The sequence below is a fragment of the Bos javanicus genome, chromosome 9 (assembly GCF_032452875.1).
Source record: "Bos javanicus breed banteng chromosome 9, ARS-OSU_banteng_1.0, whole genome shotgun sequence".
NCBI lineage: Eukaryota > Metazoa > Chordata > Mammalia > Artiodactyla > Bovidae > Bos > Bos javanicus.
In genome coordinates this window covers 89,248,423-89,270,964 of record NC_083876.1, presented here as the reverse complement: position 1 = coordinate 89,270,964, position 22,542 = coordinate 89,248,423, and the positions used below count along the sequence as shown (strand labels likewise).

The 22,542-nt window shown below is 39.6% G+C and overlaps 1 protein-coding gene across 18 annotated transcripts in view; it reads left to right on the top strand.

Moving 5' to 3' along the window:
• The window catches only part of SYNE1 (spectrin repeat containing nuclear envelope protein 1), a 497,963-nt gene that overhangs the window by 371,080 nt on the left and 104,341 nt on the right, over nucleotides 1-22,542 (top strand). For all 18 annotated transcript variants that reach the window (XM_061428348.1, XM_061428354.1, XM_061428353.1 and 15 more), the window contains 14 exons: nucleotides 694-867; nucleotides 1,739-1,870; nucleotides 2,458-2,654; nucleotides 3,344-3,476; nucleotides 3,857-4,039; nucleotides 6,108-6,257; nucleotides 7,426-7,602; nucleotides 8,047-8,202; nucleotides 13,189-13,344; nucleotides 16,625-16,795; nucleotides 18,765-18,898; nucleotides 19,526-19,730; nucleotides 21,392-21,574; nucleotides 22,124-22,270. In XM_061428348.1, the coding sequence (XP_061284332.1) occupies nucleotides 694-867; nucleotides 1,739-1,870; nucleotides 2,458-2,654; nucleotides 3,344-3,476; nucleotides 3,857-4,039; nucleotides 6,108-6,257; nucleotides 7,426-7,602; nucleotides 8,047-8,202; nucleotides 13,189-13,344; nucleotides 16,625-16,795; nucleotides 18,765-18,898; nucleotides 19,526-19,730; nucleotides 21,392-21,574; nucleotides 22,124-22,270 (2,298 nt within the window). The remainder of the gene's footprint in view (nucleotides 1-693; nucleotides 868-1,738; nucleotides 1,871-2,457; nucleotides 2,655-3,343; nucleotides 3,477-3,856; nucleotides 4,040-6,107; nucleotides 6,258-7,425; nucleotides 7,603-8,046; nucleotides 8,203-13,188; nucleotides 13,345-16,624; nucleotides 16,796-18,764; nucleotides 18,899-19,525; nucleotides 19,731-21,391; nucleotides 21,575-22,123; nucleotides 22,271-22,542) is intronic.

Below are 22,542 nucleotides of genomic sequence, written 5' to 3'. Positions count from 1 at the left end.
TGCCGTCTATGGAGTCACACAGAGTCAGACACGACTGAAGTGACTTAGCAGCAGCAGCAGCAGCAGCAAGGCCTACAGTTCTACTGCGTGTAGGCATTTTATGAGGGAAATTTAAATATATTGATGCCAATCAGTGTGTGTCCAGTTAAGCTTGGCATTGAGTATAAAGTACAACAGATGCTCTGAGAATTCAAAAGAACAGAGCTCCAGCCCCACCCTGGAGGAAGGAAAGTCGTGACATTGTCAGGGGTGGGCATTGCAGGAAGCAGAACGTGAACAGCGGCTGAAGGTGGGGGATAGGCGCTGATGTGTCCCAGGGCCAAGGGAGGCCGGACTATGTGGTGGCAGAAGCGAGTGTCCACCCAGGTGATATGGGGATTAGGAGCTGAGAGGGCCGATGAGTTTTTTAGCAGCTGCTCATGTGTGATGGGTTCTGTTTGGGGGCCAGAGTACCTGCAGCTCAGCATTGTGTAGGTGCTTTGAGTGAGGGGCCAGGAGAGGCCAGTCAGGAGACTAGAGCTCCCCCGTCCCTGCACGCGGCTGTGGGTGCCTGGGTGAGTGGAGGCCAGCAGGGGAGGACCACTGTTGCCCAGGGATTGGCTGAGCTCCAGCAGCTTCCGGGTTTGAAGTGGTTTTTATCGTTAGGTAGTAAACGCATGAGTTGCTGACCCCTTTCTATCTGAAAAATTGCAGGAATACTTTCAGGGTCTGGAATCTCACATGATCTTGACCGAAACCCTCTTCAGAAAGATCATCAGCTTTGCAGTCCCACGGGAAACTCAGTTCCACACAGACCTGATGGCGCAGGCTTCTGCCGTGCTCAAAGGGGCTCACAAGAGGGGTGTGGAGCTGGAGTACATCCTCGAGGTGAGACCCTCCTCTTCAGCACGCTCCGGCTGCATGGCAGACCCGGCAGGCGAGATGTCCTCATTCCTGTGATTTGTTTCTTATGACCCGGAGACATCACAGACTGGGCATCATATGTTGTGTGTGCCCCTCGTGTTTCCTGTTTACATTTAGGTAAAGGCTGTGCCTTTCTGTAAGTTCAGTCAGAAGAAGACTGATTCCAGAACGGGCATGGTAATATTTACAGTCTTGATAGACTTGCCTTTGGTATAAATTATTGAAGAAGACTTCACATGATTAAAAAAATATTTTTTCTAGTTTTAAATAAAATAATTTTAGAATAAGTGATTTGAAATTTCTTCTTAATAGACTGTCTGTACTGTATATTCATATTTCTTAACTGTCTGTGTCAGTTTTTTATCTGCACATGTGAAGTATTTAGTTCACTTACTCTGGGAAGTTAACAAGCTTGTTCCTTTCACTTAAGTCATTGGTTTATCCTCACTGCGGGGAAGGATGAAACCATGCATTTCAGATGCCCACTGTGTTCAGATGTGCTGCATATATTATTCTATTTAAGCCTCACAATGGACAAGACTGTTAGTATCATCACCATTTCTTTTAATGTTGAAAGTGAGGTTCAGAGATGTGCAGTAATTTTCCCAGGTCTTACAGCTGCTTAGCTGCAGATGTGGGAGCTGTGCACAGTGCTTTGCAGGGTGACTTTCTGATGACTTCCTTCAAAGCCATCTTTTGCTTCCCAGAGCAAAGCCCCAATGCAGGCACCTCTGACATGTCTTTGAAGGACTCCGTCAGGTGCGTGTGAGGACGCAGAAAGGATGCTGTTCCTTAATGAGGGTCTTCAGCTCACACACTGACGTCGTGTTTCTAGACATGGTCCCAACTGGAGAAGGAGCACTGGGAGCTTAGCCGGCAGCTGGAGGTGGTGGAGAGCAGCACCCCAAGCGTGGGTTTGGTGGAGGAGAGCGAAGACAGGCTTATCGACCGGATCGCACTCTACCAGGTCAGCGTCCAGATGACAGTGTGGTGTAAGAAGTTGCCACATCGCTTTTTGAAGCTTTCCCGTGGTTTTAACAGATCTACTCAAACTTTCAATCCAATATTTTGTTAAGTACTTTGACTTTCAGTGTTTGTTTCATAATAGAACATAAAAAGAGCTTTTTCTTTTTTTAAATGAGAGCCCCTTTTGGAAATGTAGCCTTCAGCAAGTGTTTTCCACTTGTTAGGCTGAAGTCTCACTGTCTTGAAATAATTACAGATGGTTGTTTTATGATAGAGAATCAAAAAGCCCCCCACCCTTTTTTCTTAAATTTAATGAGAGAGAGCTCTTTTTGAAAATTCATCCTCCACCAAGCATTACTTTGTATTTTTTTGTTGGTGTTACACTATTCTTAAAATAATGATATGTCAATAGTTTTAAGTACCCCCAAAGTTATATACTTAGATATAGAAACATCATGAAGTAGAAACTTCAGTGTAAACAGTTGAAATTTGACTAATGGGTAAGGGGAACATTATGGAGAAATTATAATCTTTAGGGTGAAAAATTGCATTATCTGAACTTTGACCCAGTATTTTCAATCATTTTAGCATTTGAAATCCAGCCTTAATGAATACCAGCCCAAATTATATCAGGTAATAGATGATGGAAAACGACTTCTGATATCTGTTAGCTGTTCAGATCTGGAAAGCCAGCTCAATCAACTTGGAGAGCACTGGTTAAGTGATACCAACAAAGTGTCTAAGGAACTTCACAGATTGGAAACAATATTGAAACACTGGACCAGGTAATACTTCAGCAAATTTTTAAATTACTGCTGCAGTGTTTATAAGGCTGTTGGGCCTCCGAGTTGAAAAAGATGTGGTCCCTCAAGGAACATACCACAGAGTTTGGAAAAGAAAGGCAAACACAAAGCTTCCAATTAGATTCTTGCGTAATTGTATAAACATGTGCTTAAAAAAGGGTGAGGGAGGCAGGCATTATGCAATACATCTAACCTTTGAGCTGTCATCTCCCCTGCCTATCGATGTACATGGGTGGTCACAGTAAATCTTAGAAGGAGAGAAGGAAGAGAGAGTGTGTTTTGAAAAGATAGAGTTTTCCTTGAGGGCAATAGAAGGTAGTCAAGAGAGGTGGAAGGTTGATTTTATATTATGAAATCCTTGTTTTTATGCCACCTTTATGTAAGAACTTTAACAATCATCTAATATTTTCTCAGTAGGTAGCCTCAGTGTGAAAGAGTAGGAGAAAGATATTTTTTTTATTTTTAGCTTAGAGATGGGAAAACTGAAATGGAGAGACTGACCTACTTAAGGTATGGATATGAAGAGAAGGGAATTTGAGAGTGTCAGCCCAAGGCATGATTCTCCCAAATCCTGACCTGTCTCCTTGTAAAATTAGCATTGGTGAATAACATAGGTTAGCACAAAGTCAGGATTGGATGTTTACTTAATAGGCTTATTATTATCCTTACAGATATCAAAGTGAATCTGCAGATCTAATCCACTGGTTACAGTCTGCAAAAGACAGGCTGGAATTTTGGACTCAGCAATCTGTGACAGTCCCACAAGAACTGGAAATGGTCCGTGATCACCTGAATGGCTTTCTGGTAAGCTTAAGAATCTAAAGCATTTGATTCAGTTTTACTGTTTTCAGGCCTTTAGGTAAAACCTGACTTAACACCAGTAAAAAAAGCAGCTGTCAATGGATGTAGTTAGTAAATCAAGCTATAGAGAACTTGTCATTGTTAACTCTGTGTGTTCAGTAATTCTGCAAAATACTAAGCCTCCACATTGCCTCTTTAGAGTAGTGTCTAAGGGAGGTTGGCTTTCATTCAGGGCAAGGGTCTGTTGCTTTTATTTTCCTCAGAGTGCTTAATCGCTACTCTGCTTCAAAAAGGAAAGAAAAAACTTTATGTGATAAGTTAGCCTCTTTCCGTAAATGTAAGGTCTGGCTACTTCATCCTGATTTGACTGCTGGTACTTCTAGGAGTTTTCCAAAGAGGTGGATGCCAAGTCCACGCTAAAATCATCTGTTCTGAGCACTGGAAATCAGCTTCTTCGATTAAAGAAAGTGGACACAGCTGCCTTGCGTTCTGAGCTGTCCCACATTGATGGCCAGTGGAATGACCTGCTGACAAATATTCCGGCCGTACAGGAAAAGCTTCACCAGGTACAAAAATAATCATCAGTTGAATTGTTCATAACTGATGTAAGTGGTATTAGATGGAAAAGTACATTTATCTGCTTTTGCTCACAAATTTAAATCAGCTGTATCTTGGACACCCTGTCTTTTATGTCTTCCCTTATATTGCATGTTAATATTGCTATACATAAAATAGATAATCAAAAACTCAGCCATTAAAAAGAATACATTTGAATCAGTTCTAATGAGGTGGATGAAACTGGAGCCTATTATACAGAGTGAAGTAAGCCAGAAGGAAAAACATAAATACAGTATACTAACGCATATATATGGAATTTAGAAAGATGGTAACAATAACCTGGTGTACGAGATAGCAAAAGAGACACTGATGTATAGAACAGTCTTATGGACTCTGTGGGAGAGGGAGAGGGTGGGAAGATTTGGGAGAGTGACATTGAAACATGTAGAATATCATGTAAGAAATGAGTTGCCAGTCCAGGTTCGATGCGCGATACTGGATGCTTGGGGCTGGTGCACTGGGACGACCCAGAGGGATGGTGTGGGGAGGGAGGAGGGAGGAGGGTTCAGGATGGGGAACACATGTATGCCTGTGGCGGATTCATTTTGATATTTGGCAAAACTAATACAATTATGTAAAGTTTAAAAATAAAATAAAATTTAAAAGAAAAAAAAAAAAGAACCTATGGTATAAGACAGGGAACCTCACTCAATATTCTGTAATGACCTGTATGGAAAGAATCTAAAAAAGAGTGAATGTGTTATCTGTATAACTGACTCTGCTTTTTAGCCGAAGGTAACACAACATAGTAAATCAATGTGCCCCATGCCCCACAAAAAGAAAAGAGTAAATGATTCTACCAATGCCCAATCTATAAATTCCCTGTCTTCCAATGGCTTCTTTATTGTGTTGTGTGTGTTAGAATCCTTGTCTGTCCATGTTTAAATTATTTGTTTTCTCATATATAAAATGAGGGTGACTATGCCTCTCTCAAAAAGTAAGTAGTTACGAAGATTTAATAATAGTATATGTGAAAGTGAAAGTCGCTCAGTTGTGTCTGACTCTTTGCGACCCCATGGACTATACAGTCCATGGAATTCCTCCAGGCCAGAATACTGGAGTGGATAGCCGTTCCCTTCTTCAGGGATCGAACCCAGGTCTCCCGTACTGCAGGCAGATTCTTTACCAGCTGAGCCAGAAGGGAAGCCCAATAGTATACGTAAAAGACCTATAATCTTACCGACAATAGAGCTGACATGCAACAAATAGAATAAGGAAAAGTAAGCAGTTAACTTATCTGGAAATATGCTTCTTAGCCCTGACCTCCCAGCTATTTTATCTGTATCTCTCTTTGAGATTCATCACTATGTAAGCGGTGTGTTTCATATAAATGTCTCATCCCTCCTAATCAGCGGCTGAACATTTCTAGAGGGCAGGAAACAACTCACATTGACTTCTCTATCTTTCTGCACTGCCTAGAAGTCCATAAGTATTTTAAATGATTGCTTTTGTCCCCCCCCCGGTCCTTCTAAGTATTTGCATAAATGTTTGACACGTTAAGGAAGATTCAGGATTCTAAGTATATTTTAGTGAAAGACGGAGGAAATTGGCTATACTCTTCGGAACAAATATCAGAGTGCCAAAAATCTAGAAAATGATAGTTTGTCGTGTGGTGGTATTTTTCTTTCTTCGTTGAACATTCCTGAGTCGTAATACACAGAGATTTTACAAGATAATTAATAAAATACATCTGTTGAATGTTTTGTAGTTACGTTTTTTAATACTCATAAAACTAGCTATAAAATAAGAAAAATATTTTCTTCTTGCTGGTGTTTTGATTAATTAGGTAGTGTTTATGCAGTGTTTATAGTATTCGATGTCAAGTGAACATAAGAGGACTTTTACTGTTCAGTGTTCGCCTGACGTTTAATTTCCAGCTTCTAACGAGGTTAATATCCAAAAATGTCATTAAGAAGTGTTATTCTGTTGGTACTTTAGGAATTAATAGAATTTTAAGTTAACAGAAATCGGTTTGAATTTTAACATTGTGACTCGTTCTATCTCTGACGTGGGCAGCTCCAAATGGATAAACTACCTTCTCGCCACGCCATTTCCGAAGTCATGACTTGGATTTCTCTTATGGAAAGTGTTATTCAAAAGGATGAAGAGAATATTAAAAATTCCATCGGTTACAAGACAATTCATGAGTACCTTCAGAAATATAAGGTAATTAAACATTCTTGTTTGTTTCTGGCTTCTTGTGCTTTAGGACTGCTTTTTTGGAAGAAACTCAAAAACTCAAGTTAGAGAAATCAGGTCTGAAAGCGTATGCTTCATACACAGTGACCAGAGAGGTTTCCAACAGTAAGAAAACTGCCTCCCTCGTTATAGGCATAGGAGCATTGTCTGGTATTAGGACAAAATTGTGAATAAGATTTTGTGTCATATTAAGAAGTCATAAAAATAAATACTATAATTTATATATATTATATAGTAGGATATGTAGTTTGTCCAATTCTACTTACTCTTCCTAAAAAATATCTATATTTATACTCAGGTTTTCCCTGATGGCCTAGATGGTAAAGAATCTGTCTGCAATGTAGGAGACCTGGGTTCAATCCCTGGGTCGGGAATATCCTTTGGAGAAGGGCATGGCAACCCATTTCAGTATTTTCACCTGGAGAATTCCATGGACAGAGGAGCCTGGTAGGCTACAGTCCATGGGGTCGCAAAACGTCAGACACCACTGAGCAACTAACACACACACACATATTTATACTCAGTATATCTATATGTTCCAAATTTTCACAAATTTAAATTCTATATATTTATACACTCAAAATGTATAAATCAATTTATATTCAGTATATTCATATGTTACATATTTACATATATATTCAACTTCTGAAAATAATAGACATATTAATATATACAGACTGTGCCATTGGAACTAAAATCATGGAAGTGATAATATTCATCTTAAGCTTGCTTAAGGCTTTCTAACTCCTGGTAAAATATAAAAAAGTGAAAGTCACGTCCAACTCTTTGCAACCACATGGGCTATATGGTCCATGGAGTTCTCGGCCAGAATACTGGAGTGGGTAGCGTTTCCCTTCTCCAGGGGATCTTCCCAACCCAGGGATCAAACCCAGGTCTCCCGCATTGCAGGTGGATTCTTTACCAGCTGAGCCACAAGGGAAGCCCAAGAATACTGAAATGGGTAGCCTATCCCTTCTCCAGCGGATCTTTCCAACCCAGGAATTGAACCAGCGTCTCTTGCATTGCAGGTGGATTCTTTACCAACTGAGCTATCAAGGAAGCTGATATGTATAAAATCATATAAGAAATGTATACATATAACCTTATTTTCTTATTTTCTCCTCTCCCTTTTCAGGGTTTTCAGATCGACATTAACTGTAAGCAGCTGACTGTTGATTTTGTGAATCAGTCTGTGCTACAGATCAGCAGTCAGGATGTGGAAAGTAAACGCAGCGACAAGACTGATTTTGCTGAGCGACTTGGAGCAATGAATAAAAGCTGGCAAATCCTGCAGGGTCTGGTCACTGAGAAGGTGAGCCAAGCGTTCCTTGTTGTCTGTGTTTCATGAAAACTCCAAGAACAGGTATACTTGGTAGAGAAAACTCATTCCACAAAGTAGCATGGCTCCACTGGGCATAGGACTGCTTCTGAAGGGATAGATCCTGGAGGTTCTCATTTTAAGTGTTCTTCAACCTTGTTCATTATTTTGTCCCTGTACTCTCTTCTCTTTGAATATTTCATATCATTTTCCTTTATTTAAGGTCTTAATATCTTTTTCCTTTGCTTCAAAGTTGACTTAAGTTCTTTACTTGTTTACCAATAATAGTCATTGATTTACACTCTTTAACATTCATTCTTAATCACAGATACAATGAACTTTTTTTTTTTTTTTAAGAATTCTTAATCTGGAGGAAATAGTGATCTGCCAGTAATGGGATTCTAAAACAAAATTGCAAATTTTGTTATGTTTGTTCAGATTCAGTTGTTGGAAGGCTTATTGGAATCTTGGTCAGAATATGAAAATAACGTACAATGTCTGAAAACGTGGTTTGAAACCCAGGAAAAGAGAATGAAACAACAACATCGCATTGGAGACCAGGCTTCAGTTCAGAACGCAATGAAAGACTGTCAGGTAACTTGTCTGAGTGGCGGACAAGCACCCTTCACAGTTTGATGGCATATGGCAAATTTGCAAGTCATGACAATTGAGAGTTACATATTAAAAAATGCTGCATTTGGTAACAAATTTCTCTGATTACATGAATTATAATGTTTTGACACCTATTAGATTTTTTTCCACCTGTTTTTATAAATTTGAATTTATGAATAGAGAATGGTTCTAACCCCCCATACTGATCATTCGGGCTTGCCAGGTAGCACAATGGCAAAGAATCCACCTGCCAAGACAGGAGACACAAGAGACACAGATTTGATCCCTGGGTCGGAAGATTCCCCTGGAGTAGGAAGTAGCAACCCACTCTAGTTTTCTTGCTTGGAAAATTCCATGGACAAAGGAGCAGGGCAGGCTACAGTCCTTGGGGTCACAAAGAGTATCGGGTAGGACTGAAGCGACTGAGCACGCACACACACCTCCTTAAGAAGCTCTTCTCTCACCTGTCTTTCCTGTATAAATGGAAGTCAGCATTAGAGGCTTGATTGAATTCTGGCTCAACTCCAGTGAGCCAGTGCTTCCCAGGGGACAGTGTTGCCCCCCTACTGAGTCCCATCAGAAAGACCAGACAGCGCCTGCTTATTCCACAGTTAGTGATAAAGATGTTGGTTCAGGTGGAGTGGGTTAACTAAATGTTTTCCAATGACTTGGGACTCCTTAATATTTCCTTAGGGGTTCTTGTTTATATGAAAGAAACGTAAGCTATTACAGTTAATGCTGTAATTAAAAAACAATTCAGTAATTTATGTGTTACAGATTGGCTATGATGGTTCTCTCTAGTATTTCCTAAGGATAGTTGAAGACTAAACTGTGAAGCAATTCTACAGAAATGCTCCTTACCCCAAATGTGTTTTTCTATTTCAGCTTTCAAAAAGAAAGGCCTTTCCTAATGATCTTCCCTTGAAACAATGTTTTTTTTTTTTTCAGGGGGTATATGTAAAGAGATATATTTAAGCTCTCAATCAAAGCCTTTTGGTTCAGAAAAGAGCACGGGCTTTTGTACTGGGCTGACAAGCTAATGAAGTGCAATTTTGAGGGTGCATGAAAATGGCAAAGGAAACTATCATGCAGAGAAATAGTTTGAAAAAAAAAAAAAAACCAAGAACTTCACATCGTTAGATGGGTGTGTAGGGACCTCCTTGGTGGTTCAGTGGTCCCACTGCAGGGGACACTGACTGGTTCAGTCCCTGGTCAAGGAACTAAAATCGCACATACCTTGTGGCATGCCCCACACCCCCACTCACCCCTCTCCCTGCAAAATAAGGTGGTTGTGTAAAAGATGGAAGACCAGAAACAGGCATTAGCTAGTCTCATTGCCTTTCCAATTTTCCAGGGTCCAGTAGTGTTTTTAACTTAGGCTATCAATTCCAAAATGTACAAGGAAGCCAGAATTTCAGAATTTTACTTTGAAGAATGACTTCCTCAACTAAAGTGTTTTTATTAAAACTAAAACATAATTTCAGAATGAATATGAGAAAGATGAGTGCTTCCCAGTTCCTGAGGAACTTGACTATGAAAAGACTGAAATTATAGGTTAGCTTTCCTTTTCCTTTATTTTTCCTTCTTCCTTCTCCTCGTTTATTTTTTTCTTTCTTGCTATTTTTTTTTGTTCTCCTTAATGTACTTTTCTTCTGCCATTTTCCATTTTCCTTTTATGTAATGTCTTCTGTTTAACAGAGAGAGAGAGGAGATTGCTAGATGGAAAATATAGCAGAAACTTGACCAAGTTTTACTCCTTTTCCGACCCAAATTTTAGTCTCCCAGAGGGTCACACCAGGCAGTGTCAGAAAGAAAGTTTCATGTGTGGTTGAAAGGACTTCACTCCGATGCCAATTTATGATTTCAAGTGAAAAGTCATTAAAAAAAATAAAATAGCAACAACAGAATTAAAGTAGCCCACAGTTATTTTGGGGTTTCACAGATAAATCACGATAGCCTAACTGGCAGGTTCCATTTGACAGCACCACAAACCATGGTGAAAATTTATTGTCATTCTTGAGAAATTGTTCCTCTGGACCAAAGTATAGAATTCAAGCCAGCATACTTATATTGGTGACTGGATTCAAGCTTTATTTTGTTTAAAAGGTCTTGGATATTTTTTTACTTTTCCAGGAGTAATTTATGAACTCAAACCAACCTAAAAACTGATATTTCTGAATTAACCCAAGTTAAGAATGATTTATTATAGCAAAAAATGTTAGTTTTGGCTTTTCTCTTCATTGATCAGAAACAGAATCATCTTTTAATTATTACTGGAGAGAAATGAAAACATACCTTTGTTTTGCACAAAATATATATTTCATTCCTGTTTCTCTCCTGGGTTGTGCTTTTATGCCAACATAAATGTGCAGGACACTTTTGAGATGTGTTTCTAAGCAATGCATAATTTATTTAATATTGCTCACTTAAAAAACTAACATCTATGGATAAATGAGAATAAGTTTAATTCCAGTGGCTGAATTTTAGAATAATACTAAAGACATGTTGGAAGGATTATTTGGTTATGTAATCCTTTAGAGAAGCAGAGAAAAAAAATCCTTAAATAGTAAAGTTGATTATGTTTTCTTCAGTGTATATAGGACCTGTAACCCTACTAATCATTATGTTCATTCTCAGGTTAATTATCAAAGCTGTCAACAGACTGGCAAAACTATAAATCATAAATAAAGGACCAGTTATTAAAAACAAAAATTATCTCTTTAGGCTACTGACTGCAAGAACTTATAATTAATACATCAAGACAAAAATAGCTTCCTAATAATTAAGGAGAGATAAATAAATAAATTTGCACTGAAGCAAGGCAAAATACCAAATGGCTAAATAAAATAATACTCTTACATTTGCCTAGTTTTTAACAGCTTCAAAAGGATTTCATAGATATATTTATCCAATGTTATCTCTTTGAGGTGAGCCAAATGTATTATTATTCCTATTTTGTACATAAGGTCGAGGGCTTCCCAGGTGACACGGTGCTAAAGAATCCACCTGCCAGTGCAGGAGACGTAGGAGACTTAGGTTCAATCCCTGAGTCAGGAATATCCCCTGGAGGAGGGCATGGCAACCTGCTGTAGTATTCTTGCCTGAAAAATTCCATGGACAGGGGAGTCTGGTGGGCTACAGTCCATTGTGAGGTTGCAAAGAGCTGGACGTGACTGAGCAACCGAGCACACACACACAGACACACAGAGAGTGATGAAAGGATTGGACCACACAGAAACAAAAACCAAAGGGGCACATTAAAGGAAAACAGAGAGCAGGACGTTACCCTGCCCGTACCCATACCAAGACTGATGGAGTGATCCATGTGTGGATCGTGACAGGGAGGTGGAAATCTTTTTCACAGAATTGAGACATTATCCAAGCTTAAAATATTTTTTGGTTTTCTTCATTCCGAGCCCCAAGGCCTACACATCTGCATACCTAGCTCTGGGGATGTACTTTTGAATATGATCATATAACCAGGTCTCCATATACTACAGCTGCTCACCTCACCCCAACATAGGTTTACACCTTCTCCTTGATTCCTGTCCAATGACCCACCTTCAGCACTGGGCTGGGAGTCAGTAGGCTCAAAAGTCTTGGGTTCTAACTCTGCTTCTGGCCTTTCTGTGACCTGAGACAGGTTGTATGACTTAAATCTCTCTTGTTCATCCATAAAATGTTGATAGCAGTCTCAAGCAGAGAAGGCAATGGCAACCCACTCCACTCTTGCCTGGAAAATCCCATGGATGGAGGAGCCTGGTAGGCTGCAGTCCATGGGGTCGCTAGTAGTCGGACAGGACTGAGCGACTTCACTTTCACGCATTGGAAAAGGTAATGGCAACCCGCTCCAGTGTTCTTGCCTGGAGAATCCCAGGGATGGGGGAGCCTGGTGGGCTGCCGTCTCTGGGGTCGCACAGAGTCGGACAGGACTGAAGCCACTTAGCAGCAGCAACAGCAATCTCAACCTGTCTCAAGGTGCTTTCAAAATTTTCTAATGAACTTAAAACATGAGTTAGGATTATGGTTAAGTATGATCTCTATATCATCATCTCATTTTTTTTTTAGAACATTTCATGGTGGCGGTGGTGGTGATGTGTTAGTCGCTAAGTTGTGTCTGATTCTTGTGAACCCGTGGACTGTAGCCCACCAGGCTCCTCTGTTCATGAAACTTCGCAGGCAAGAATACTGGACTGGGTTGCTATTTCCTTCTCCAGGGGATCTTCCTGACCCAGGGACTGAACCAGGATCTCCTACACTGCAGGCAGTCTCCTACACTGTAGGCCGATTCTTTACCAATTGAGCTACCAGGAAAGCCCGGACATTTCATGCTGACCATTATAAATGCAAATCCTAAGGAAGATGAGGATTTGACTCATGAAAAAAAGCCCACACAACCTTTCTGAATCACTCGAATCAGAGTATTTTAGGGAGAAAGAGAGGTTAATGGAGACTCTGTTTTTTTTCATATGAAGAAACTGAGACCCTATGGAAGTTTCTCACTTGCACAAAGTGACTCAGCTTAATGGTCACAGAAGTGGGGCTAAATCCCAGATACTGGGGTCCAGAGCACCATTCTATTCCATTTCATTCCAGGGGCTAGGACTGTGAGACTTTTCCAATAGCAAGATAAATGAATTTAAGGATGTAAATCATGTTAAGCATTTCCAACATATATTTCTTTCCTTGTAGCTTGTTGAAAAAAGTTCCACATTGCCATTTCCTTATCTATTATATAATCAAATTTTATATTTTTTAAGTTACACTCACCTCTCATGGAATGAGAAGAGAATTTTTAAAATTTAAAGGTAGGAAGAAGTATCGTTCTGGCGACCCTCTCCTGAGAATAATAAGCTTTTTGGATTAGTAAAAGGTTTTTTTGGATATGAGACTAGCATGGCTCAATTTCAGTGCACCCCAGAGTTCCATAATGGAATAATTTAAAATGATTATTTCTTCATCTTTCAGGATCTGGAAGACTTGATTAAAGCAAAAGAGAAAGAGGTAGAGAAAATTGAGCAGAATGGACTTGCTTTGGTTCAGAACAAGAAAGAAGAAGTCTCTGGCATTGTCAGGAGCACGCTTCAGGAGCTCAACCAAACTTGGGCAAATTTAGACCACATGGTAATGTTGCTTGTGGAGAGTTGGCTCCAAGACCGCACTTACCATCTTGTGTCCAAATGTGAATGTGACATGGGCTTTGATTTTCATAAAGTAACTGAAAAAATAATCGCTGAATCTAAACAGCATGTATTTATACTGTTAAGTCCACTTTGTTAACCTTTCAAAAAGAGTCTAGCTTCAGCTGTTTCCTATAATTAACAGTATTATGGACATTCCTTTCTCAATAATCTTATCTATTCGGGGTCTATCGATACCATTTAGGCACAGGTGGTTCTCAAACGTGTATACTCAGGTTGAACTTCTCCCCTAAACTCAGTCAGAGACAGACACAGAGGGAAGTCCTCTATCAACATCTCCATTCATATGGCCAGTAGACATCTCAAACTTCCTGCGTGAATCAACTCCCATCAGTCCCCCTCAAATGCACACTTTTGCCGTCTCGGTTCATGACAGCTCTACCCTTCCAGCAGCATGGGCTGGAACCCTTGGAGTCGTTCATTCCTCTCTTTCTCTCAGACCCACCTCCAGTCCAGCAGCAATCTTGTCGGCCCCATTTCAGGATAGACTAGAAGCTGACCTCTGTCCCTGTCTGTGAAGCGAACAGCTAGGTCTAAGTCAGCCTTTCAGCCCTCAGTTTCCTCATCTGTAAGATGAGTTAAGATTCCATCTACCTCAAAGGTTGTTACCAGGATAAAATGGGTAATGAATTTAAAACACTCAGTTAATATGTTTCCTAAATGGTGGTACTAAATATATTGATCTTTTATCACATATATATATTATATAAATAATATATATACATATTATAATTATAAATATATACATATATACATATAAATATAAGCTCAGATCATGAACTCCTTATTAGAAAATTCAGACTTAAATTGAAGAAAGTAGGGAAATCCATTAGACCATTCACATGTGATCTAAATCAAATCCCTTATAATTATACAGTGGAAGTGACAAATAGATACAGGGATTAGATCTGATAGAGTGCCTGAAGAACTATGAATGGAGGTTTGTCACATTGTACAGGAGGTGGTGACCAAAACCATCCCCAAGAAAAAAATATACAAAAAGGCAAAATGGTTGTCTGAGGAGGCCCTACAAATAGCTGAGAAAAGAAGAGAAGTGAAAGGCAAAGGAGAAAAGGAAAGACACACTCATCTGAATGCAAAGTTCCAAAGAATAGCAAGGAGAGATAAGAAAACCTTCCTCAGTGATCACTGCAAAGATATAGAGGAAAACAATACAATGGGGAAGACTAGAGATCTCTTTAAGAAAATTAGAGATACCAAGGGAACATTTCATGCAAAGATGGGCATAATAAAGACAGAAACAGTATATACCCAACAGAAGCAGAAGATATTAAGACGAGAACTATACAAAGAATACACCTATACAAACCATACAAGAATACACTGAAGAACCATACAAAAAAGATCTTCATGACTCACGTAACCATGATGGTGTGATCACTCACCTAGAGCCAGACATCCTAGAATGTGAATTCAAGTGGGCCTTAGGAGGCATCACTACGAACAAAGCTAGTGGAGGTGATGGAATTCCAGTTGACCTATTTTAAATCCTAAAAGATGATGCGGTGAAAGTGCTGCACTCAATATGCCAGCAAATTTGGAAACCTCAGCAGTGGCCACAGGACTGGAAAAGGTCAGTTTTCATTCCAATCCCAAAGAAAGGCAATGCCAAAGAATGCTCAAGCTACCACACAATTGCATTCATCTCACACACTAGCCAAGTAATGCTCAAAATTCTCCAAGTGAGGCTTCAACAGTACATGAACTGAGAACTTCCAGATGTTCAAGCTGGTTTTAGAAAAGGCAGAGGAACCAGAGGTCAAATTGCCAACATCCATTGGATCATCGAAAAAGCAAGAGAGTTCCAGAAAAACATCTGCTTTATTGACTACACCAAAGCCTTTGACTGTGCGGATCACTACAAACTGTGGAAAATTCTTCAAGAGATGGGAATATCAGACCACCTTACGTGCCTCCTGAGAAATCTGTATTCAGGTCAAGAAGCAAGAGTTAGAACCTGACATGAAACCACAGATTGGTTCCACATCAAAAAAGGAGGACGTCAAGTCTGTATATTGTCACCCTGCTTATTTAATTATGTGCAGAGTACATCATGCCAAAGTGCGGACTGGATGAAGCACAAGCTGGAATTGAGATTGCGGGGAGAAACATGAATAACCTCAGATATGCAGAAGACACCACCCTTATGGCAAAAAGTGAAGAGGAACTAAAGAGCCTCTTAATGAAAGTAAAAGAGGAGAGTGAAAAAGCTGGCTTAAAACTCAGCATTTAGAAAACAAAGATCATGTCATCCAGTCCATCATTTCATGGCAAATAGATTGGAAAACAGTGGAAACAGTAACAAGACTTTATTTCTTGGGCTCCAAAATCACTGCAGATGGTGACTGCAGCCATGAAATTAAAAAACACTTGCTCCTTGGAAGAAAACCTATGACCAACCGAGACGGCATATTAAAAAGCAGACACATTACTTTGCCAACAAAGGTCCATCTAGTCAAAGCTGTCATTTTTCCAGTAATCCTGTATGGATGTGAAAGTTGGACCATAAAGAAAGCTGAGCACAAAAGAATTGATGCTTTTGAACTGTGGTGTTGGAGAAGACTCTTGAGAGTCCCTTGGACTGCAAGGAGATCAAACTGGTCAATCCTAAAGGAAATCAGTCCTGAATATTCATTGGAAGGACTGATGCTGAAGCTCCAATACTTTGGCCACCTGATGCAAAGAACTGACTCATTTGAAAAGACCCTGATATTGGGTAAGATTGAAGGCAGGGGGAAAAGGTAATGACAGAGGATGAGGTGGTTGGATGACATCACCGACTCAATGGACTTGAGTTTAAGCAAGCTCCAGGAGTTGACGATAGACAGGGAAGCCTGGCGTGCTGCAGTCCATGGGGTTGCAAAGAGTCGGACACCACTGAGCAACTGAACTGAACTGATAATATAGGTCAAGGTTATATGAGTAACCTTTTAAGCATTTTAATTTAGACTATGTGATCACACGTATGAAAGGCTTAAATTTCAACATTGCTACATTTTTACTTTAAAAACCTATTTTATAACTTTTTGTTTTAATGTATAATTTTTTAAATTTGAGTTTACTTGCAATGCCTGAAACCCCAGTGAAGTTCTTAAATGTTAATGCCTTTTCCATCAAAGGAATATATATTTTATCATGTAAAATAGTATGCAATTATAAGAAGTCTCTGTCTCTTCTGAAAGGTTGGCCAACTCAAGATCCTGTTGAAATCCGTGCTTGACCAGTGGAGCCACCATAAAGTGGCATTTGATGAGATAAACAGTTGCCTCATGGAGTCCCGATACTCTCTTTCTCGATTCTGTCTACTCACTGGCTCTTTAGAAGCTGTGCAAGTTCAGGTGGACAATCTTCAGGTAAGGAGTGAATTGACCTCATCCTTAGCATTCTTTTTAATTAGAGAAAATTTTTTTAAAAAGTGAACAAATTCAAACATCGTGCTGGAATGTTGGTCTATATTGTTTGCATTTAATTATTTTCAAAATATTCAAAATTAATTTTACTTGCTTTATTTGTTACATAATCAAACTTGCCTGTGGATACCAGATTTTGGAATAGCTGGTATATAACTAAATGAGTTTTTAAATTATATAAATATCCTGATGGATGTATTTTATCAAATGACTTTATTCCCAAATCCATCTTCTGTATCTATTATCACTGCCTTTTATGTCTTCCCTTATCTCTTTTTTTAATCCTGCTTTTCTAAACATATTCTAAGGGATTTAAAAGAACACAGAAAGAAAAATAGCAAAAGAGTAAAATTTTAAACCATTATTTTCTTTGCATTCAGCAGAATGTCAGTGGTCTCTGCAACGCGTACACGTCATCCCCGTTTTCTAGCACTTGCTGCGTTGTTTCCTGTGTGTCTATTATCATTTCCTTCATCCAGAAGGACATGGCTGTTGTTGGACTTAAAGAGCACAATCTCACTCGGGCCACTGCCCTCAGTTGATTGCTACCCTCATCCCCTATGTTCCTGGGCACTGGGCACTCTTCACCTGCTACTGATCTTTCTCCCGGGGTGAATAGTGCAGCCAGTGGCATGGGCATGGCAGGCCTAAGGGATGAGGGGTCAGCAAGAGCCCAGCATGGACCCTCCTTACCTCGGCTCACATCCCTCACTTGGCAATCAAAGTCTATATGTTGCTGATCTGAGGTGCAGACTTGCTGAGAGAATGCCCTTTTTTCAGGAGAGGCAGGAGGCAGGAAGGATAAAATGAGTTATATATAGTTATATGAAACCTTAAATAATTATTGTAAATACTAAAAATCATTACAACTTATTTTGAGACTAGTAAGTTTAAAAACACATTTTAAACCCTTGAGGAGAAATACCTTTTAATTTAGCCTACTCTGTGTTTCACCTCTTCTACCTTAAGATATGAAAGGACGCGGGGTCTATTCCTCATGTGTTTTGATTTGATGGCAGCCAGAAAGCAGTGTCAGGTAGGGGTGGATTTTTGCAGCCTGGTTTACCTGAGGAGTTTTACTAAGAACTGTATCTGTTACTTCAGCATTTCCTGGGAAATATCCTTCTTCACCGGTTCTTGGTAGAAGACTCCACCAAGCCTATAACCTTGGCGGTTATAGGCTTACTTTGCAAGGAAGAACACTCAGAGCTAGAACTTAGATGGTACTCAGAAAAGCTATGGGGCTTCCTGGGCAGCTCAGTGGGTAAAGAATTTGCCTGCAATTCTGGTGACACAGGAGACTCGGGTTTGATCCTTGGGTGGAGAAGATCCCCTGGAGTAGGGCATGGCAACCCACTTCAGTATTCTTGCCTGGAGAATCCCACGGACAGAGGAACCTGCCGGACTACAGTCCACAGGGTCGCAAATAGTCAGACTGTCACGACAAAGCAACTGAGCATGCACGCGTGCAGAAAAGCTATGATATCTTAAACTGTCATTATCAGAAGTTTCTGACAGAGCAGCTCTCGGTAAGTGATAGAATATAGATCTGGATTTTTATCTTGAGCAGCAAAGAGAACCACGGTGTGCCAGGTTGCACACCCACCAGCCCCACGGCTTCCTCCTGGATGATGAACAGGGGTTCCCTGTGTGAACTTTCCTGGCAGAATTACCCATCCCACTCCGAGGCTCAATTGTTAAGAGTCCCTCCTCACACCCACAAGAACAAACTCATTAAAAAGGAAAAATGATTATCTAAAGGAAACTTACGAAACATTGGGGCAAAAGTCACAGTTTATGTATTTGTGTGTGCATATTTTCATATTGTATGAAAGCAGCTATATTACTTCAAAATTTGATCATTAGCATTTTTAGACCCTGTCGTGTCATCTGTGGCCTTTTCTTTGGGCAGAATCTTCAAGATGATCTAGAAAAACAGGAAAAGAGCTTGCAGAAATTTGGCTCTGTGACCAACCAACTTCTAAAAGAGTGTCACCCACCTGTGACAGAAACTCTTACTAATACACTAAAAGAAGTCAACATGAGGTATGGAATATGCTGGTTTTACACTGTTGCTCATTATTTATATCACAATCTAATTATAAATAATCATATAATTAAACCCTAGCATTTTGAACTTGAGCCTTATAGGCTCTATTCTATTAATGTTTTTATTTTCACAAAATGAATTTAAGGAGAAACAAATGTAGTGAAGATGGGGCTTCTCAGGTGACTCATTGGTAAAAAAAAAAAAAAAATCTGCCTATAGTATGGGAGACCTGGGTTCAATCCCTGGGTCAGGAAGATCCCTTGGAGAAGGAAATGGCAGCCCACTCCAGTATTCTTGCCTGGGAAATTACATGGACATAGGAGCCTGGTGGGCTATGACTGCACACACACACACACACACACACACACACACACACACACAAATGCAGTGAAGACATTTGGAAAGGAATTATAACTGCAGTATACCCCAAGATTGACCCCTTTTCTACTATCTACCCTTGAAATATGACTGTGAAATGTTACTTTTTATTACGTTAAATAGAAATGAGACATCTGCATTATTTCCATATTCACATGAACCAGGATCATGAAAAATAAAATAGCAAATAACAGCATTTGGTGAGAGGTGGGAATCAACCCATGAGTGTTGGCTGTCGTTTCCAGATGGAATAACTTGCTGGAAGAGATTGCCGAGCAGCTGCGTGCCAGCAAGGCCCTACTTCAGCTTTGGCAGAGATACAAGGACTACTTCAAACAGTGTGCTGCTACAGTTCAACAGCAGGAGGGACGAACCAACGAGTTCTTGAAGGCAGCCACTGACAAGGACATCGGTGATGACGAAGTTGCCACCTGGATCCAAGATTGCAATGTATGTTCAAGAACTATCGCAAGTTCTCAACTTGCCAGGCTTAGACTTCTCAAGTTTAACAGGGCGAGTGCTGCTGTGTGTAAGCTTTTGTTATGGCTCTATGTGGGACAGCTTTCCAAAAATAATTGTTTCAAATATCAGAGAGCCTGCTAGGTTTTCAGAACACAGTTGCACATGTATCAGAGTTAAAGAGATCCCCTCACATTGCTTTCTTTTTAAAGAGTCATTTTCCCATTTTTCCTAATGGAATACAGTCCATGTGAAAGACTTAAGGATCTCTGTTTTTACAGAGTTGGTCAATATAAGAAATGACAGTATGAAAAGTAATGTTACATCTTTTAAAAATCCACTGTTAAAAGATATCGTCCAGTTAGGGCCATTATCTCTTATGTAAGCCTCAACACAATAATTTCTTCTAAGAACTTAATGGTAAGAAGAAGTCTTTCTCTCCTGATTTATGAGGAGTATACTTCTTTTTAATAGCTTTTTAATATTTCTCTTTTTCACTGCAGCTGCCAATAACCTACTTAAAGTTTTCAGGAATTATTCTTCTCTTGTTTCACTTATCACATGCCTCTTACTGTTTGCCCCATTTGTCTTTATTTTAATGAACTTATTTCAAAGACCTTCTTATAAACTTTCCCAAATCAGTTTATTAGAATTAGGCAGGTTATAAAAGACACATAAATAAAAGTTTAACTCGTTCTAAGGCCTTCACACAAAAAATGAATAATCCCTTGAAAGCTAGAGTTTAAGTTTTACCGTAAAGTTAATTCAGTGTTTTTTTTTTTTTTTCTTTCCACATAGCTCATCTTTATGAGATTTGTCATTTTCCATATTCAGTCCTCCTGAGTTGAGAGATACTTGTTTTACAGTCAAGGGCGCCAAATGATGGCTGTGAATTTTCTGATCTCTCTGTCAGGATTAAAGTTGCCCTTTGTTTTTCCCCTCTCACTGAAGTCCCCAGGCAGGCTCTGCTCTTTCCATCTATCTGTGAGTCATCAGCAACAGGTAGAAGAACCAGTCAGTTGTCATCCCTAAGTGGTAGATGGAACTGAAACAGGGAATTTCCACCAGCTTATAATTTGGAGTATATACAAGGGTCCCACAAAGCATGGAGGCAAGAGATGCTGCGGAAAAGGATGGAATCCACTCTTGCTGCTGCTCACAGAGCCGTGCCCAGGCTTCTGAGCCCACCGGCCAGGGGTGGGGTACTGTAACCACGGTGGTGTGACCACACATACAGCTTCCCCTTGTGTGTCTAATGTTAAGTCCTAGAAGGTAAAATGTAGCACTGGATTTTCAACTTGATATCAATTACATGAAGAGGCAAGGGGAAAGAAAAGAAAAACTGCCAAAATATTTCTAGTTATGGGCTATACTTGTAGATAATTTTTTTTCTTCTTTATGTAAGTTTTTCTGCATTTCCTCTATGTCTTATAAGGAACCTATGTGGCTTTTATAATCAAAATAGCACTTTTTTATGTTAATACACACGTTTTTAAAAATGGAATTCAGTTTTTGATTTTTTTCCCCCCTCTACAGGGGGAGGTTATTTAGTGTAATAATTGAACAAATAAGAATGAGTGTCTGTAATTGTTTACAATAATGAGTACACTTAACCTGTTGTTTCATGATGAGCATATTTTCGTCTTCTATAGGACCTCCTCAAAGGATTGGGGCCGATTCAGGATTCTCTTGTAGTTCTTCATGAGCTGGGAGGGCAACTCAAGCAACAAGTGGACGCTTCGGCAGCATCAGCCATTCAATCCGATTGGCTGTCTTTGAGGCAACAATTACATGCTCTCGAACAGGCTCTCTGCAAACAGCAGACTGTGTTACAGGTACAGAGCTTATATTCAGCGGGTGTTATGAATTAGGCATCCTGTAAAACCTGGCCATAAATAGGAAAAGGAGAACTCTCATCATCAAACAATGCTTCCTTCAAGATCAAAAAATTTAAAAATAAACAAATTTAAAAGTTCCAGTGGGGTCAAGGAAAGCTGGGAGTCTTGCCCTGTTCTTTACCATGTAATTCTGCCCTAAAATCAGTGATTTTTTCCCTTGGTAAAATATGTTCAATTAATAAATGTTAAATAACTTTAATGTTAACACTCATGTTTACATAAGCTTTTGTAAGAATCAATATATCTCTCTTGATAATGTATTTTAAAAAAACTTTAATTGGTTAATTAATGGTACATAGAAGTAATTCTAAGCTTTAGGAAAATTACATTAATACAAAGAAGAAAGTGTAAATCATGGCAACCTTGTCTTTTTAGAAATGACATCTGGAGAATGGCAATTTGATGCAAGAATATGAAAAATAATTTTAACATCCACTTGCCCTTTCACTAGATTTCTAAATACCAATTTTCTTTTGTGAAACAAAGGCTGGCGTTCTTGACTATGAAACCTTTACCAAGAGTTTAGAAGCTTTGGAGACCTGGATAGTAGAAGCTGAAGAAATATTACAAGGGCAGGACCCTAGCCACTCCTCTGACCTCTCGACCATCCAGGAAAGGATGGAGGAGCTGAAGGTAAGTGTGTTCAGATCCTCATCCCAGATCTAGCTTCTGCTGCTGCTGCTTTTTTTATTTTGGCCAAGCACATGCATTTTAATTGTTTAAAATTGTACTTCCTCTACCAGGGAATCGAGCCCATGCCCCCTACAGTGAAGTCACAGAGTCTTAATCACTGGTGTGCCAGGAAAGTCCCCCAGGTTTATATGCTCAGAATCTTAAGGGTAACTCAGAACTCCTGACATAGGCCTGCCGTTTGTTCCCAAGAGAATTCTTGCCAGCTCTGCTTT